This window comes from Ranitomeya imitator, chromosome 6, assembly GCF_032444005.1.
Source record: "Ranitomeya imitator isolate aRanImi1 chromosome 6, aRanImi1.pri, whole genome shotgun sequence".
In the NCBI taxonomy this organism is placed as follows: domain Eukaryota; kingdom Metazoa; phylum Chordata; class Amphibia; order Anura; family Dendrobatidae; genus Ranitomeya; species Ranitomeya imitator.
The window spans coordinates 249,827,732-249,846,468 of NC_091287.1; the positions used below are offsets into that span (position 1 = coordinate 249,827,732).

The following is an 18,737-nucleotide window of genomic DNA, read 5'->3' on the forward strand; positions in this document are numbered from 1 at the left end:
TTCATGCTTATTTGCACTGTCCCAGGCTAATAATACCAGCCCTCAGACAGACATCCTCATTACTAAATATGTAAGTAAAGAGTTCAATAAACACACACACACATACCAAGAATAAAACACTTTATTTATGAAATAAAACAGACACATTGTTAAGGTTGGCGGATTGTGCTAAATAAATAATAAAGTGCAATCGCAACCCGGGGTTCACCGTGCAGAGATGGAAAACTGCTGCTAGTGAATAATGACGGAACTCACAGAGAGCGATTGCTTGTACACACAGAGTTAACGCCACTCAGTGTGAACAGGAGGAAGAGTTCAAAGCTTTGTTACTCCACAGAGAGGAACAGCACAAACGAGTATCGAGTGTTTAAGTGTCATGTCCAGTTAAACATCACTGAACACGCACATGGAAAGACCTCGCTCTGCAACTGAACCGTGTCACTTGCACACAGAAACGAAAGAGATGCTCTGCAAGTGAGCTGTGTTACTTGCACACAGGTATGAAAGAGATGCTCTGCAAGTGAGCTGTGTCACTCACACACAGAAACAAAATAGATGCTCTGTAACTGAGCTGGGTCACTCGCACACAGGAACGAAAGAGATGCTCTGCAACTGAGCTATCTCACTCACACAAACAGAACAGATGCTCTGAGCTTAATACCCTGACTAGGGTTGTGCTTGCTCTGGAACTCTACTGTGCTAACCGCACACATGTAGGAACCAGATGCTAAGCCAATGGTTCATTTCCCCCACTGACGCTAGCTGCCTGCTTACATCTACAGTCCCAAGGCTAGACAGACACACAACACTTGCAGACAGAGTGGTAGAGTATCCACTGGCGTAGCCACACATAAATGATACTAGCGCACTGGCATGCGTCTCTGAGAGCCTTTTATACACTAGACTCATGTCCGGTTGGACAGGACCTTGCCTTGGACCAATCCGAAGCTTCCACATCACCAGAGCAGCTGACGTCAGTCCACAAATGAGAAGACGCCACATCACGGACATGCGCAGTGAGATGATTTCTGGACTTAGTCTCCAGAGCATCAGGATTCAGCTGCCTATCACTGATTGCCACAGACTTGGCTGGAGAGCCAGCAGTAACCAAACAAACACTGTGAGCCTAAGCAAGATGCTGGGACCATCATCTATACTGAGCAGCACCTGCAGCAGCCCAGTCTGAATGGGAGACTGCAGAGGCAGATAAAGCTTGGGATCTATCCCATGCAGCGGGAGAATCCCGACGCCTAACACACATTCTTTAAATTAATCCAACAAACTTGTCCCAGGTCTGACGATAATCCAAGATTTAAAGCGATGCCCCACATTGTCCCCAGCCTATGTAGGAGCATTCATAGAAAGAACCTACATAGGCTGTAACCAAACAGAAAGGGTATATACACCCAATCAGGATATAGCAACGCTTTGGATGCAGTATATTTTTACTATATCCAAAATGGAAAATTGAACCATGAACATTAAACCATGCAGATTTACCACATACACTGCACTCTATTGTGGAAATTTCTGTTGTGGAAATTAGTGTCTCCGCAACAGAAATTGACATGCTGCATCTCGTAAACCTGTGCCATGGGTGAGTTTATGCAGTGTCAAATAGACGCACAGTGGGCATGGGATTTCTATAAATCAGGTGAGCTGCATCCAAACCGCTGCTATTCTGGATCGTGGACACATACCCCAACTGGCATAACTCAGCATGCACCGCAATACTTAGTGGCTGTGACATGCGTGGGATTATACCAGTTTATATAGGCGGGCGCCCATGCTGACATCCATTTTTTTATTGATTAAAAAAATATTAAAATTGGCGTGGGTATAAATTTTATAACCTGCAGAGGGAAAGCCAATGACTGAGGGCTGATATTAATATTCTGGGAAGGAGCCAATAGCCATAATGGTTCTCAGGCTACTAATATCAGCTCACAGCTGTTTGCTTAGCATTTACTGGCTAGTTTACAGGAGAACCCCTGGAAAACAATTGACATAGAATCCCCCTATAAATTCTAACCAGCAAAGGCTAAACAGACAGCTGTGGGTTGATATTAATAGTAAAAACACCAAAAAACAGGCAAAGATGCTTACCTGTCTAAATAGGCCTCAATACAAATGCATAAGCAGGGTGCAGCGGACCCAAACAAAATAGCAAGTGCACAGGTGCAATACCTAATGAAACAGCCAGCCTTCAATAAGGGTTTGGCCGTGTGGTACACCAATGCACTAAGATAAAATACTACATTAATAGGCTGTAGCCAGACGCTTTGTATTCCTTGTGTCAACACGCCACATACAGAGTATTTTTGCACCTGTGCACTTGCTATTTTGTTTGGGTCCGCTGCACCCTGCTTGTGCATTTGTATTGAGGCCTATTTAGACAGGTAAGCATCTTTGCCTGTTTTTTGGTGTTTTTTCTTGAATGTGTCCTTTTTTGGTGTTTTTCTTGATATTAATAGTCTAGGAAAGGGCCATAGTTATTGGCCCCCTCCCAGACTAAAAACGTCAACTCTCAGCCACCCCAGAAATGGCGCAACAATAAGATGCGCCAAATCTGGTGCTTATTCTCACTCTTCCCACTTGCTCTGATGTATTAGCAAATGGGTTGATAGTTGCGGGGGTTCATATCAGCCTTTTATTTGAAGCTGACATGAAGCCAGGGGAGAGGTGTCTATAAGACACCCCCATTACTAATCCCATATTCAAATTGTAAGTAAAAAACACTCAGAATAAAGTCTGTTATTTGAAATAAATGACCTCACGGTTTTACACATTTATTTAAAAATACAAATCACAGTTTACTCATCTTAACACCTAATCCCAAATGCCCTTGTTCCCTGTAAAAAAAAACAGTCCCACAATGATTCTGATGACTTTGAGAGCAGCTACTGATATGACAGCTTTCAAGGACAGCAGGCTCATACTGACACAGGAGATAATTGCTCCTGTGTCAGTGTGTAGCACTGAGCTGTGGTGAGAAAGTTGACCGGAGTTCATCAGCTGATGAACCCCAATGAACTCACTGATGGAACCGCTGCCGTATGAAAAATTTCTCATGCAGCGGTGGTGCCGTGAGATCACCAGGGCTCATCAGCTGATGAACTTTCACACTGCAGCTCAGCGCTACACACTGCAGGGACGATTACACACTCCTGTTAGTATGTAGCTGGCTGCTGGGTAGAGCAGTTCCATAACTGATGTGACTGCTCTGCAAGTGATCCAAATCATCATTGACAATATAGATTATGGCAGAGAGGTGAGCGATATGGTGTTTTTTCTCTTTTCTCTTTTCTGTGTGACATGGGCATCAGGGATTAGGTGCCAAGGTGAGTATATATGGTGTATTTTTATTTTTATTTTTTTACAGGAGACAAGGACTTCTGTGAATAGGTGAAGGTGAGTATACTGTGTTTTTTATTTTTATTTACCTATTTATTTATTTTAACTTTTTTTTTCTTTACTTTGAGCACAGTCACTGGCTGATGACTTTGCCCATCACTGGCGTAGGCTTTTGGATGTAGTAGCCTCTAATGATCCGGATGCCTGTGACCAGTGGTAAGCTTTTTACCACAGGTCACAGTCACAGCTGCAGGCTCACACTGACATCTGTTTCTCACTGACATCTGACTCTGTTTCAGCTGCTCTATTACACATTTGCATTTGAAACAAGTATAATGTACAGGACTATATTCAATTGAAAGGATCAATTAAATTATTTCCTTTAAAGGGAACCTGTCACCCCGTTTTTTCAGATTGAGATAAAAATACTGTTAAATAGGGCCTGCGCTGTGCGTTACAACAGTGTATGTAGTGTACCCTGATTCCCCACCTATGCTGTGAAATACATTACCAAAGTCGCCGTTTTCGCCTGTCAATCAGGCTGGTCAGGTCGGGTGGGCGTGGTCACAGCGCTGTTTCTTCCTCAGCTTTACGTTGGTGGCGTAGTGGTGTGCGCATGTTGAAGTGACGAATCCACTGTGGGCACGTGAAGAAGCAGCGCGCGATCTGCGCTATTACCCCCTGTCATCGGTGGGGGCGGCCAACTTCCTGGGGCCGCGCGTGCGCAGATGGAGTGCTCTGCTGCACGGGGCTTCAGGAAAATGGCTGCGGGATGCCGCGCGTGCGCAGAAGAGATCGCGGCGGCCATTTTCCCAAAGCCGAGTTTGCATCTCGGCTTTGGGAAAATGGCCGCCGCGATCTCTTCTGCGCACGCGCGGCATTCCGTGGCCATTTTCCTGAAGCCCCGTGCAGCAGAGCACTCCACCTTGATGATGCTGGAACTTTTGTTTGGTGCCTGAAGAGAACATGCAAATTTCCACAGTCATTGATGATATAATAATAATAATAATAATAATCTTTATTTTTATATAGCGCTAACATATTCCGCAGCGCTTTACAGTTTGCACACATTATCATTGCTGTCCCCGTTGGGGCTCACAATCTAAATTCCCTATCAGTATGTCTTTGGAATGTGGGAGGAAACCGGAGTACCCTGAGGAAACCCACGCAAACACGGAGAGAACATACAAACTCCTTGCAGATGTTGTCCTTGGTGGGGTTTGAACCCAGGACTCCAGCGCTGCAAGGCTGCTGTGCTATCCACTGCGCCACCGTGCTGCCCGGCTGCATGTTAGGTAAAGGCAATGGGGAGATGGCTGTCATTACATCTTCAATAAATGCACAAGTTTATATTGATATTTTGGACACTTTTCTTATCCCATCAATTGAAAGGATGTTTGGTGATGATGAAATCATTTTTCAAGATGATAATGCGTCCTGCCATAGAGAAAACATTCCTTGAAAAAAGACACATAAGGTCAATGTCATGATCTGCAAATATTCTGGATATCAATCCAACTGAAAATCTTTGGTGGAAGTTGAAGAAAATGGTCCATGACAAGGCTCCAACCTGGTAACAGCAATTAGAGAAAGATGGAGCCAGATTGATGTAGAGTACTGTTTGACACTCATTAGGTCCATGCCTCAGAGACTGCAAGCTGTTATAAAAGCCTGAGGTGGTGCAACAAAATATTAGTGATGTTTTAGAGTGTTTTTTGTTTGTCTGTTTTTTATGATTCCATATTTTTTTCCTCAGAATTGAGTGATGCTATGATTTTTCCCCTATGCTTGGTTAAAAAAAGTAACCATTACTGACTACCACATTTTTAGTTCTTGATTTTTTTTAGTGTTTCTTAAAGCCAGAAAGTTGTCATTAGAAATGACTTTAGTTTTGTGCCATGTCTGTGATCTGCTTTTTTCTACAAAATTAAACAACTGAATGAACATCCTCCAAGGCCGGTGATTCTATAATTTTTGCCAGGGGTTGTGTATGCATAATATACCTAAATGTGCTAAGAGAATATTTTTTTCTACATTGCAAAGATAAATTTACCATACGTTAAACAAAAAAAAAAACATATTTCCTGAATATACTGTTAGGGCAGTGAGAATCTGGAATTGCTTGCCTGAGGAGGTGGTGATGGCGAACTCAGTCGAAGGGTTCAAGAGAGGCCTGGATGTCTTCCTGGAGCAGAACAATATTGTATCATACAATTATTAGGTTCTGTAGAAGGACGTAGATCTGGGGATTTATTATGATGGAATATAGGCTGAACTGGACGGACAAATGTCTTTTTTCGGCCTTACTAACTATGTTACTATGTAATATAAAACTAACAAAATCTCATCAAGGCAATTCATACTGTATATGGGTGTATTTTGGCCAAAATTGGAACCATATAACATTTAAATGCCAATCAGCCCCTACTGTGATGCTCCTTGTCTGTGGAGTAAGGATGCACTTAATTTCAACAACAGAAAGTCACTATTATTCCATATTATCTCAAACAATGATTGTGTCTCAAATTTAGATTAAAGGTCAGCCTCCACAGGCTATGTCACTGTTCTATGAAACATGCTCTAGATTTTAAACAGAGCAATGTCTAGTGAGCTCTGCAATCAAAGTAGGCCTGGGGCATTGCCTCTGGTTCAGATGACATTGCTGTACGCTACTGTAAAAAATCTTCTAAAAAGTGATGAATCATTTTAAGCCATAACAGCCATATGTTCCATTTTGTGAAATATGTTTACTGCTGACAAAAATAATCTACTTTTAAAACATATCCTTTGTCAAGGTCTATTCTAGAATAATGATTTTTCTTTTGCTTATATACATGACTGTAAGTAGACTGCTTCTGCCAACCGTTCCCCACAAGTCTTGTCTTTGTGAAAAAGCAATAAATATTGCATATTGTCTATTATAATAAACATTGAGGATCTAGTCTTGTGTAAATGCTACCTTAAGTGCCATTATTCCATCCTGAACAGGTACTGAGCCTAAGGATTGCTTTATGTATATTGAGAATTTACCCCTTAAATAAATTCTGTTTAGAATTTGTCATGTAACACCTACACCACTGTATACTGGCTTTATGTGAGCTATAGTTGCCATTGCTTGTTGAAAGTATGGTAGTATTATGTGGGTGCAGTTCTGCTATTTAAATAGTGGCTGGTATACAGGGGCATACATAGAAATCAAGCGGCCCCATAGCAGAAGTTCAATTGGACCCCTCACCCAGCAAGAAAAAAAAATTAAATAATTCTCAGTGTCACAGAAGAGCATATCTCACAACTGTCCAGCCTATACTTAGTAATTTTCCTCCAGCTAAAGTCCTAGATTCCTTTAATTGCTCCCATAAAGTATGATGCCAATAAAAGTGCCCCAAACACAGTATGATACCCACATGGTAAATTCCTCAACATTCACAGTATAATGACCCTACTGTACGCTACCTCAACTCCCAAGGCGGAGTATGGTGACTCCAAGACAGTATGATCCCTCAAGAGTGACCCTCACACAGCCCTCCCCATGGTCCTTCATACAATATAATGCACCCTCCATGGTTCTCCATACAACATAATGCACCCACATGGTCCTCCATGAAATATAATGCTCTCCCTATGGTCCTCCATATAATATAATGCATTCCCCATTGTACTCCATACAATATAATGCACTCCCCATGGGCCTCTATATAATATAATGCACCCTCCACAGTCCTCCATTCAATCTAATGCACCCCACATGGCCCTACATACAAGCTAATGCACCCCACATGGTCCTCCAAACAATATAATGCACTCCCCATGGTCCTTCATACAATATAGTACATCCCATATTGTCTTCCATACAATATAATGCACACACGTGGTCCTCTATAAAATATAACGTACCCACTTGGTCCTCCATGCAATACAATGTACTCCCCATGGTCTCCCATAGAATATAATGCAGTCTACATGCGCCTCCGTACAATGTAATGCATATCCCATGATCTTCCATATAATATAATGTAGCCCCCTCGTGGTCTTCCTATAGTATAAAGTACTCTCCATGGTCCTTCATACAATATAATACACTCTTCATGGTCCACCATACAATATAATGCACTCCCCATGGTCCCACATACAATGTAATGGACCCTCTATGGTTCTCCCTCCAAAAATGCATTCCCCATGGTCTTCCATACAATATAAATCACTCTTCATGGTCCTCCATATAAATATAATGCACTCCTCATGGCCTTCCATACAATATAATGCACTCCCCATAGTCTTCCATACAATATAATGCACTCCTCATAGTCCTCCATACAATGTAATGCACTCCTCATAGTCTTCCATACAATATAATGCATTCCCCATGGTCCTCCATACAATGTAATGCACCCTCTTTGGTCCTAAAAAAATGCACCCCCATGGTCTTCCATACAATATAATTCACCCCCACATGCTCTTCCATACAATATAATGCACCCTCCATGCTCCTCAAAACAATATAATGCACCCTTCATGATCCTCCATAAAATATAATGCACTCCCCATAGTCCTCCATAGAATATAATACACTCCCCATAGTCCTCCATAGAATATAATACACTCCCCATAGTCCTCCATAGAATATAATGCACTCCCCATGGTCCTCCATACAATATAATGCACTCCCCATGGTCCTCCATACAACATAATGCACCCACATGGTCCTCCATACAATATAATGCACTCACCATGGTCCTCAATACAATGTAATGCACCCTCTATGGTCCTCCAAACAAATGCACCCCCATGGTCATCCATACAATATAATGCACTCCCCATGGTACTCCATACAATATAATAAACCCTCCATGGTCCTCCATACAATATAATGAAGCCCCACTTGCTACTCCATACACTATAACAAACCCCTCATGGTGCTTTAGGCAATATAATAAACCCCCCATGATCCTCCATACTCTATTATGACCACCAGACACTCATAAAAAAAGTGAATACAATACTCACCTCTCCTTGTTCCACCCAATGCTCCTGAGAGTGAGGTGTGAAGCGCCACACATCTCAGAACAGCGGGTGCTGACGTAGTAAGCCCACAGTATTTGTTCTTTGGACTTTGGGAATAAGTTCTGTCACAGAGAAGAAGTTATATGAGCTCTTCTAAAAGGGTCCGGCCCAACGCACAACATCCCTGTGTAACCCATCTTCAGGGATTAGAGATCTGAGTCCTGACTAAATGCTGAGGACCGAACAGGGCTCTGAATGAATTCTAGGTGTCGTGTGTGGGTCTGAATGAAGTTTGGAGTTTTATTTGAGGATTGATTTAGTTAGTGGCCTAGGAGTCTGTATAAAAGTCAGAATCTGGTCTGGGGCCTGAATAATAAGCAATAAGAAATAAAAAAAAAATTACTATATCGTTATCTTACTTTTACCTTAAAGGGGCATTCCTGTCTCCACGATCCTATCCCAAAGGGCAGTAGATGTAATAATAATAATATTAGCAAATACCTCCAATTAGAAATGTAGTATAGTTCTTCTGATTTACAATGTTGCTTACCCCATGTGCAGGGCATTGCATGCAGTAGCTTAGGATCCGTGGATATAACCACTAACTAACTGTCACAATATCTCTTTATTTTTCGTCATGAAAAAAACTGCATCAATGTATACCAATTGTAGCAATACACAGAACCTTGTTTGAAGCATAATGTGAATAGCAGAAAATTAAGTGAGGGTCCTTTGTACAAGCACCACTGTAGCACTATCCCTACTGATTCCTTTATCAATCCCTTTTTTGAAAATTCTTCACCAGGTGATGCATTGAAGCATTATAAAGAGCCCAATGAAATCAACGCACAGAAATGCCATGTCCTTCAAATTAAAAACCTTTTTATGTAGTGGTTCATTATCTCAGCTAATCAAGAACCAAGAAGGGTCTTGAGAGGATAAATGCAGGGGCGGAAATATCATTGGTGCAACCTGTGCAACTGCACAGGGGCCCAAAAGGTAAAGGGGCCCATTTCCACCTCCAAATCAAGTGTAATTTTGCATTTTTACGAGCTCTTGGTCTGGAAAGGGCGCGTATATTGTTTTTGCACAGGGGCCCTTTTCTGTCTGTGTCCGCCAGTGGATAAATGAATCATTTGTGTAACTCTACAAGCAAAAAAGGTTTTTTTTAAAGTATACCAGAATGATTTAAATACAGATTTGATTTGTGGTAGTTCTATATTAATTTATGGCAACAGAAAAACAAAACAAAAGACTTTTAACAGTTTCAGGATTATTGTCATGTAACTACACAGCACAGTAATTATTTAAATGCCGACACACTAAAAGAAGATTACTAGACGTTTAAGGGTAAGTTCACACTAGGTGTTTTTTCAGCATTTTTCCTACAGCAAACCTGATCTCTTGGCAGGAAAGAAGCTGCAGAAAAAATCATGTTTTCTGTGTTTTTTTTTTTTGCGTTTTTTGCTGCAGTTTTGGCATGCTAGATTTGTCTCTTGTGCATGCTGATACAGTTTAGTGTTGTAAAAAGAAGTCCTATTCTATAGAATCATTATTTGGCACAAAAAAGCAGCCAAATCTGCATTTGTGGTGCGTTTTTTCAGCATTTTTTCACCACTCATTCATTTTATTGGGTGAAAAACGCTGAAAAAACACTGAAAGAAGTGACATGCTCCATTGTGCAAAAAAACATGCAAAGCACAAAATCCTAATAACAAAAACAAAGCTGCATGCATAAAATTTCTGAAATCTCAAAGACTTTGCTGGTACTGTAAAACGCAGCTGAAAATTTGCATAAAAAAGCATAAGAAAACGCTGCAAAAACGCCTAGTGTGAACATAGCCTTAGGGTACCGTCACACTATACGATTTACCTACGATCACGACCAGCGATACGACCTGGCCGTGATCGTAGGTAAATCGTAGTGTGGTCGCTGGGGAGCTGTCACACAGACAGCTCTCCAGCGACCAACGATGCCGAGGTCCCCGGGTAACCAGGGTAAACATCGGGTTACTAAGCGCAGGACCGCGCTTAGTAACCCGATGTTTACCCTGGTTACCAGCGTAAAAAAAAACAAACAGCACATACTTACATTCCGGTGTCTGTCCCTTGCCGTCTGCTTCCCGCACTCACTGACTGCCGGCCGTAAAGTGAAAGCACAGCACAGTGGTGACGTCACCGCTGTGCTCTGCTTTCACTTTACGGCCGGCAGTCACTGAGTGCGGGAAGGGACCTGACAGACACCGGAATGTAAGTATGTACTGTTTTTTTTTTTTACATTTACGCTTGTAACCAGGGTAAACATCGGGTTACTAAGCGCGGCCCTGCGCTTAGTAACCCGATGTTTACCCTGGTTACAAGCGAACGCATCGCTAGATCGCATCGCTAGATCGGTGTCACACACACCGATCTAGCGATGACAGCGGGAGATCCAGCGACGAAAGAAAGTTCTAAACGATCTGCTACGACGTACGATTCTCAGCAGGATCCCTGATCGCTGCTGCGTGTTAGACACAGCGATATCGTAACGATATCGCTGGAACGTCACGAATCATACCATCGTAGCGATCGAAATGGCACTGTGTGACGGTACCCTTAATGTAATGCAAGGATTTGCAGCAACATTCAGTAGGCACCAATTGAGGACAAACCCTTATGTTAGACAATAAGGGTCATGAATGAACCATCTCACCTTTTTCTTCATCTTTACATTCTTAAAAATGGCATGCACTCTCCATGTTTTTGCAAACATTGCTCCAAAAGCTGTTGTGTAGCCTACAGTTAAAATCCACGTTCTGACCTGTAAACAAATAAACCAATAGATGTAAGAATGTGACATAAATGGTCAATATGTCTGTCTGTAAATTTATCACATATTGAAGGGCCATTCCCACAGAGACATTATTTTGTATGCAGCATAGTATCTGAATAACTGCATTGGATTTACAGATGAATCCCAACATAATGTCTCCTTCTTGAACCCTTGTTTCCGTTCTTCATTTCCTTCTGCCCCTATGTTCATTCAGCTTCACATTGTTACTGTATATGGATGGAACTTTTCCCGTCTGCTAAAACCACATTTCCCAGAAGCACCTTGCTTCCTCTCAGTGCTGCAGACCCCTCCCTTTGCTCCCCTGTTTGTTTCCTGAGTTCCCTAACCTCTCTCAGTTAAAGATTCAATGTGTCTAAAAATACAACTTTATATGAGAATATAAAAAACTCCAAGGGTATGAGCAGACGTTCAGTAATTGGCAGCGCTTTGGACGCATCACATGTCCGCTCTGTCCAAACGAAACGCTGCCATCTTTTGAACGCAGGTGATTCCATATGTGTTCATTGAACCGTGCGGAATCACCACACCCAATACATTGTATTGGTGAGATTTATCTTGCGGAGGCTCAAGTCTCCGCAAGATAAATTGACATGCTGCAGTCTGGAAAGATGCCGCATATCCGTCTCCGCAGGGAAGCTGGAGGCATAACTGCACCCATAGTGAAGATGGAATTTTTTGAAATCCCATCCACTATGTTGTATCATCTGGACGCTGAATCCTATTTATCTAGCCAATACCCACAATTTGAACCACTAATCAAAAGGACATACTATAGGGGTGCAAAGATGTGTGGAAGAGGTTCAGTGCCACAATAATGAAAATCATATAAAGAAAAAAAGCATCAAAAAGAACCAATATACTAAAAGCACAAAGCTTTATTAAATGACAATAAAATTCAAGATGTAAGGACATAAGAAAAATATCAGGGAGATGACAATAAAAAGCCAAAAAATGGTGAATACCACGGTTATATACAGGCAAAAAACAAAAACAAATAGTAGAATACGTAATGAGAAGTATGTAGGTCAGCTCAAAAAGTGCATTGTGCAATCAAAATGTGCAAAATAAGAATACAATAGATATCTATAATAAAACGGTAGGAGCGTCACTCTGTCTGAAGCCTTTATAGACTGCGCAAGCGTGACGCGCCTGCGCAGTCTGGACCCCACAGAGTAACGCAGCCCAGGAGATTGCGGTATGCCTACCCGAGAGAGAGAAGTGCGCCCGGGAGATCGCAGTGAGTGGCGTGCCCGGGAGATCGTGGTGAATGGGGTGCCCGGGAGATTGCGGTGAGTGGCGTGCCCAAGAGATCGCAGTGAGTGGCGTGCCCAAGAGATCACGTGAGTGAAAGAGAATGGGGCCACACAATGAGAGCAGCACATGACAGGATGTGAGCAGAACATGAAAGGAAGGGGACGCAAGATGGGAGCAGCACATGGCAGAATAGGGCGCACGATGGAAGCACCACATGACAGGATGGGGGAACAGGATGGAAGCACCACATGACAGGATGGAGCGCATGATGGGAGCAGCACATAACAGGATGGGGCGCAGGATGGGAGCAGCACATGAAAGGATAGGGGCGCACAAAACAGGATGAGGGCGCAGGATGGGGGCTGCACATGATAGGAAGGGGGCGCATGATGGGAGCAGCATATAACCGGATGGGGGCTCAAGATGGTAACAGCACATGACAAGATTAGGGAGCAGGATGAAAGCAGCACATACCAGGATGGAGACCACATACCAATAAATATGCTCGCCACCCGGGAAAGGGGTTCACTAGCTAGTAAAATATATTGAAAAGTGCAGGTACACTAAGGGCACAAGGAAAATACATAGAGTCAACTAACCACAGTGGTAAAAGAGAGCAATGACCATAAAGCCAGAGTAAAAATGTGCCAAAGGATTTACCTGATGGACAGTGATGCCACCCGCGTCTGGAAAGACACCGCATATCCATCTCCCCAGGGATGCCGGCGGCGTCCCTGAACACATAGTGGAGGTGGAATTTCTCGAAATCCCATCCACTATGCTGTAACATCTGGATGCTGTGGATGTGTGCAGCGTCCAACCCGCAGCGTTTACTGACCGTAGGCACATATCCAGTGGCGTAACTACAAAGTGAGGGGCCCCGATGCGAACTTTCAAATGGGGCCCCCCCGCGCCAAAATATTTCCCACCGAAATTCACATTTTCCCTATTCATTTCGCACACTATAGTCGTGTTGCAATGTTGTGTAGTCTGACTTAATACTGCCCTGTACTCGCTGAGAAAAATGATTTTATAACTAACATGTCCCTATAGTAATATGTCCTCCCTCGCTCTAATTCCAAGCGCACTCCCGGCGTTTGAACTCTGTGTGCTGTTTCTTCCTGGTATGACGCTGCAGTGCGTCATTTCCAGACCTGTGCAGTGTGGGGGTGTATTGGGTGTACTGGTTGGCTCTGGAGCATACGCACTGCACATTCTGACACTGGCAAGTACACGCAATACTCCCCCACAGTGCACATGCTGGGCTCTGCCCACAGCCGTGTACAGCCCGTACACACACGGCTTTGCTCCGAGAACCCGTACACACACGGCTCCGCTCCGTACACCTTGTACACACACGGATCCGCTCCGTACACCTTGTACACACATGGCTCCGCTCCGTACACCTTGCACACACGCGGCTCCGATCCCTACACCTTGGATGTGGGTAGTACACATGTGGCTGCGCTCTTTACACCTTGTACACACGCAGCTCTGCACCGTACACCTTGTACACACGCGGCTCCACTCCTTACACCTTGTACACACGCGGCTCCGATCCCTACACCTTGAACACACGGCTTCGCTCCGAGAACTCCGTACACCTTGTACACACCTGGCTCCGCTCCCTACACCTTGTACACATGTGGCTCCGCTCCCTACACCTTGTACACATGCGGCTTCGCTCCCTACACCTTGTACACATGCAGCTGCGCGCTTTACACCTTGTACACACGCGGCTCTGCACCGTACACCTTGTACACACGCGGCTCCACTCCTTACACCTTGTACACACGCGGCTCCGCTCCATACACCTCTTACACACGCGGCTCCGCTCCATACACCTCTTACACACGCAGCACCACTCCATACACCCCATACATACACGAATCCGCTCACCTCTTTCACCCACGGCTCAGCTTTGTACACACCTGACTCCGCTCCGTACACCTTGCTCCACTACATACATACACGGCTCCGCTCTGTACACCTTGTACACACACGGCTCTGTTACATAAACATCCCCTCATTCAGCACCATGACAATCAAGCACAGCAGAGTCCTGCATAGTGCATACACTGAGGCCACTGATCATGTGACCCCTGACTCCTCCCCTCCTGTGACCTCATCACAGGTCCTGTGCGCATAGAACAGGTAGGTGTGTGTGTGTGTGTGTGTGTGTGTGTGTGTGTGTCAGGTGTAAGCAGCACATCACTCACCAGCTAATGCCTGCCATCTCTCCAGCTTCAGTCAGTGACACGCACAGCCCTTCTGCTAGGTCACATGTCCTTCACGGACACGCCCACTCGCCACACACTGCTGAAAGTCTGGGGAAGCTGTGGGCGTGGCCAGCAGGATGCGTGCGTGACTTGTCTCCTTCCCCTGCTACTTGTTTGCTGGACTGGGCGGGCCCTGAAAACACTGTGGGCCCCGTCGCAGTCGCGACCCCTGCGACCGCAGTTGTTACGCCCCTGCACATATCCTCAAGAGACAAACTGGAATGAGTAGATGGAGTGCATGCAGTGTGTAAGTGCATGTTCACAATGACCACTAAACAGACAAAATCCAAGATAAAAACATAATAAGCAAATACTCTGCAGTTAAGATATAGAAATAAAATTATTTACTGCAGAGTTTTTGCTTATTATGTTTCTATCTTGGGCTTTATATTAGTATGTGACTAGCTATTTTCATCGACTAACTTGGCTCCATATTCAACATGTTGTGCTGGCTAAGTCTGCATTTTTATATTCCAGCATAGCTCAGCTGTACTCCACTTTTATAGGCTTCCTTATTATGGACCAATGGTTTTACCCATTGATGTGTTAGACTTTGTTAATAATCTGGGAACATAGAGGTAAAATTGACGTAATTTTAATTTAACTGAAATCAGAATAAAATCACAGTGACATTGCATCGTTTTTACTGCTATTCTACTGTAATCATGGCATAACCTACGCATTTTTACCACAATTTTCTATGAAAACAGCCTAACCTGCCTTAGCCTTACTTAGAAATAATATCCTGGCACAAACCCTTATTCCATTATTCTGTCTCCATTTGACAGTAGTTACTATGCATTTTTGTAAGTATATCAGACGCTGCTGGCTCATTAAGGATTGCACAAGTTGTGAAAAAATGCTGTGACTTTTCAAAGCAAGTAACCAGAATTATGACAAAATTGTTATGATGAATTGAAGTGACTCAAAAATGTTTTGTCTTCTCTTCTTAATTTTTATAGCTTGTGTACAACATCTGGGTCTGAAAACTTCGGCCATGATTCAGCGTAAATGTACCCAAAAAGAGCATAAAAGTAAGTTTCCAATTACAAGAACAGTAGAATAACTTGTGTACCTTTTAACCTTTTAGTTTCCTGTGTACTGTACATTTTATTTACTATTTTTTTAAGCATTAGGTGTGAAATTTGCTGTTCCCACTCTGCAGGGCTCACACAACGTAATAGGTGCCAATTCATACCACATTTCCATGTGATTTTCTATCCAAATAATTTAGTCCTATATAGTGTGCTACGGATGTAATAAGCATTAGCATAACACATAACACATTATGATACCATGATTATTATGATGTGGCAAATATGGTTTACTGTGCTAAGACTTGCTACATATTAGTTTGGCATTCCTTTAAAGGGAATCTGTCATCGGTTTATTTCTCTCCATCTTAGATTAGCTTAACATAGAGACAAAAACCCAGATTAAAGCAAGCTGTCACGTATTGGGCTGCTTGCTGCAGTTTTGATAAAATCACAGTTTGATCTGATGCAGATGTGGCAGTTCTCTGAATGCTGAGCTCTGTGTAACCACGCCCACACCACTGATTGGCAGCTTTTACTTGTACACTGTGCAGAAAGCAGCCAATTAGTGGTAGGGGCGGGGTTACACAGAGCTCATGAATATGGAGGACTACATGGCAATATGTTTACTAGTCCTCTATGTAGTGATAATCTCCTGCTACATTAGGTAGCAAAAACCTGTTGGCAAATTTTCATTAAAGATTAAATAATCCCTTTAACATTTCTTTTCTAGTTTCTGGCCATATTTGCTGCTTCTATATATGAGTCCTCTCCTTAGATCCAGTGTTCCATATCACATCTTGAACATTCTGTGCCAATCATATTAACCTCATTTGCAGTGCCAAAAATTATCATTATGACCAACATCAATAAGCCTTTGGCTGCTGGATTCATGTAGCTCCAAGAACCTTAGCCATCTGGTATTAATCATGAATAACAATTTGTTGCTACAAGCTCATGATGAAGTTCTATATGTCAATTAGCATTCAGATGCTGTTTTCCTGAGCAACAGAAGGGATCTTTTCCCATGTCTTGCTCAGTCACTTTTAAAGAAATGCAGCACTTGACATACTCTACTATCTTAAACCAACTGTGTATATTCTCTTTTTCAGTGAAAGTAAAGCTAATATTTGAATTCTGCATGAAATTAGATGGGAGCAACTCTCCTTAGAGCTTTCTGTTGCATCATTCCTCTGCAATGTCTTCTAGAAATGTCTAAATAAATTAACAGCTGAGCATTACCATTACTCTTGTCAGTAGAACGCATCTCTACACAGTTTGGAACTGCAGCAATGTTTAAACAGTGACAAAATGTATCGGGATATGCCCCATTGGCAAAGAAATGGTAGCGCCCTGTTGTCAATTTTTTCATATGTTACCAGGAGGAATAAAAGAAGAATGGCACAACAAAAAGTTCTAAGAAAGTTTGCTCCTTAACTGTAACTTATTGAAGAATACAAGCATGCTACAACAGACATGTCAGGAGACCTAAAAGGTCAGTTTGAATGTGTAGATACAGTAATAAAGATTTCATGTAAATACATACACGCATGTACAGTGGGAAAAATACTGTATATGCTCGTGTATAAGTCAACCCGAGTATAAGCCGAGGCCTGAGGCACATTATTTTGCATCGAAAAACTGGGAAAATGTATAGACTCAAGTATAAACTGGGTATGCAGTGTCCCCAATCCCTGTTCTCGTATGCATGGCTCCTTATTCCCATCCATGTATGCCTGGCTCCTTATTTCCATCCTTGTATGCATGGCTCCTTATTCCCATCTTTGTATGCCTGGCTCCTTATTCCCAGCCTTGTATGCATGGTTCTGTGGCACCCCAGTAGTCCGGTTGCCACAGTGGCATTGCCTCCCTCACAGGGAGTAAAGTCATGCCTGGAATCAAGGAGGGGTCCCCTTACCAGGTGTCAGTAGGAGAGAAGTCGAACAGAACCTGTGGAGTCGAGCTGTGATTAAACTCGCCCCAGAGCTGAGCGCTTGGAACTGGATACCGGAGTCTATGATTGTGTGGGTACTGAGGTCCCGGCAGCTAAATCCCCACTGTATATGTACACACATAGACATACATATGTATACAATTATGTACATACAGTTATAAACAAATAATCTAGTTCTAAACTTATTACCAACAAGCTGAACAGCTGATATTTATTTTGTACAGTTTAGGGACAGCCTTTTTCTTCCATCACTATACACATACATTACATATTCAAGAATGCCATTAAATTAAAACTAAACAAGATCCCCTCACCTATTTAGGATCCATATGACTGCATTGGACTCATAAAATCTGTTAGTCAAAAGAAGCATTCATGTTTTTTTTCATATATTTAGTTTTTTTCCTTATTAGTCCTTATTTTTTGTCTCTTTCCTTAGACTCTGCAGATTACACTTTTTATTCAACCAATGACTTTTAGAGATTAAAAAAACAACAAAAGCTAATATATTTTTACTTCTGCCTCAAAATGTGAAGTAAATATTACACACATATTTCATTTAACTCTAAATACAACAAAATATAATAAAAGAAAATACAGGATCATAGTAAAGGTCATAGACTATGGAGTTATGCATCTAACACTGACACAAGAAAGTAAAGGTTGAACCCCAGCCTCTTTATTGCAGTCATTTTTTGTACAGATATTAGTAATATAGATTCAAAGTCTAGCTGTATGACGCAACCATGCATGTATACAAGCAAGACCAATATTAAATCACTTGATTTGGATATTATTATTAACGAGGAGGATCAATAAGATGTCCTTACCTCCACTTAATCAAGCTAACTTACTTTACAATGCACAATAAATCTATAGATTTTTATTTAAAAAAAAGTGTTGTTTTGTCTAAAATTCTTCATTTATAAAGGAATTATAATGATTTACATATGATATTACAAACCATGTAAAGTAGTTAACCAAGAAAAGGACATTTCATCCCGTAGTTGGACTCCTTTTAACCCCTT

General features: G+C 42.4%; 1 protein-coding gene across 1 annotated transcript in view; it reads right to left on the bottom strand.

Moving 5' to 3' along the window:
- Positions 1–18,737, bottom strand: part of GABBR2 (gamma-aminobutyric acid type B receptor subunit 2) — a 1,074,198-nt gene that overhangs the window by 330,476 nt on the left and 724,985 nt on the right. Inside the window, exon 12 of the mRNA XM_069730579.1 lies at positions 11,048–11,155. Coding sequence (XP_069586680.1) covers positions 11,048–11,155 — 108 coding nt within the window. The remainder of the gene's footprint in view (positions 1–11,047; positions 11,156–18,737) is intronic.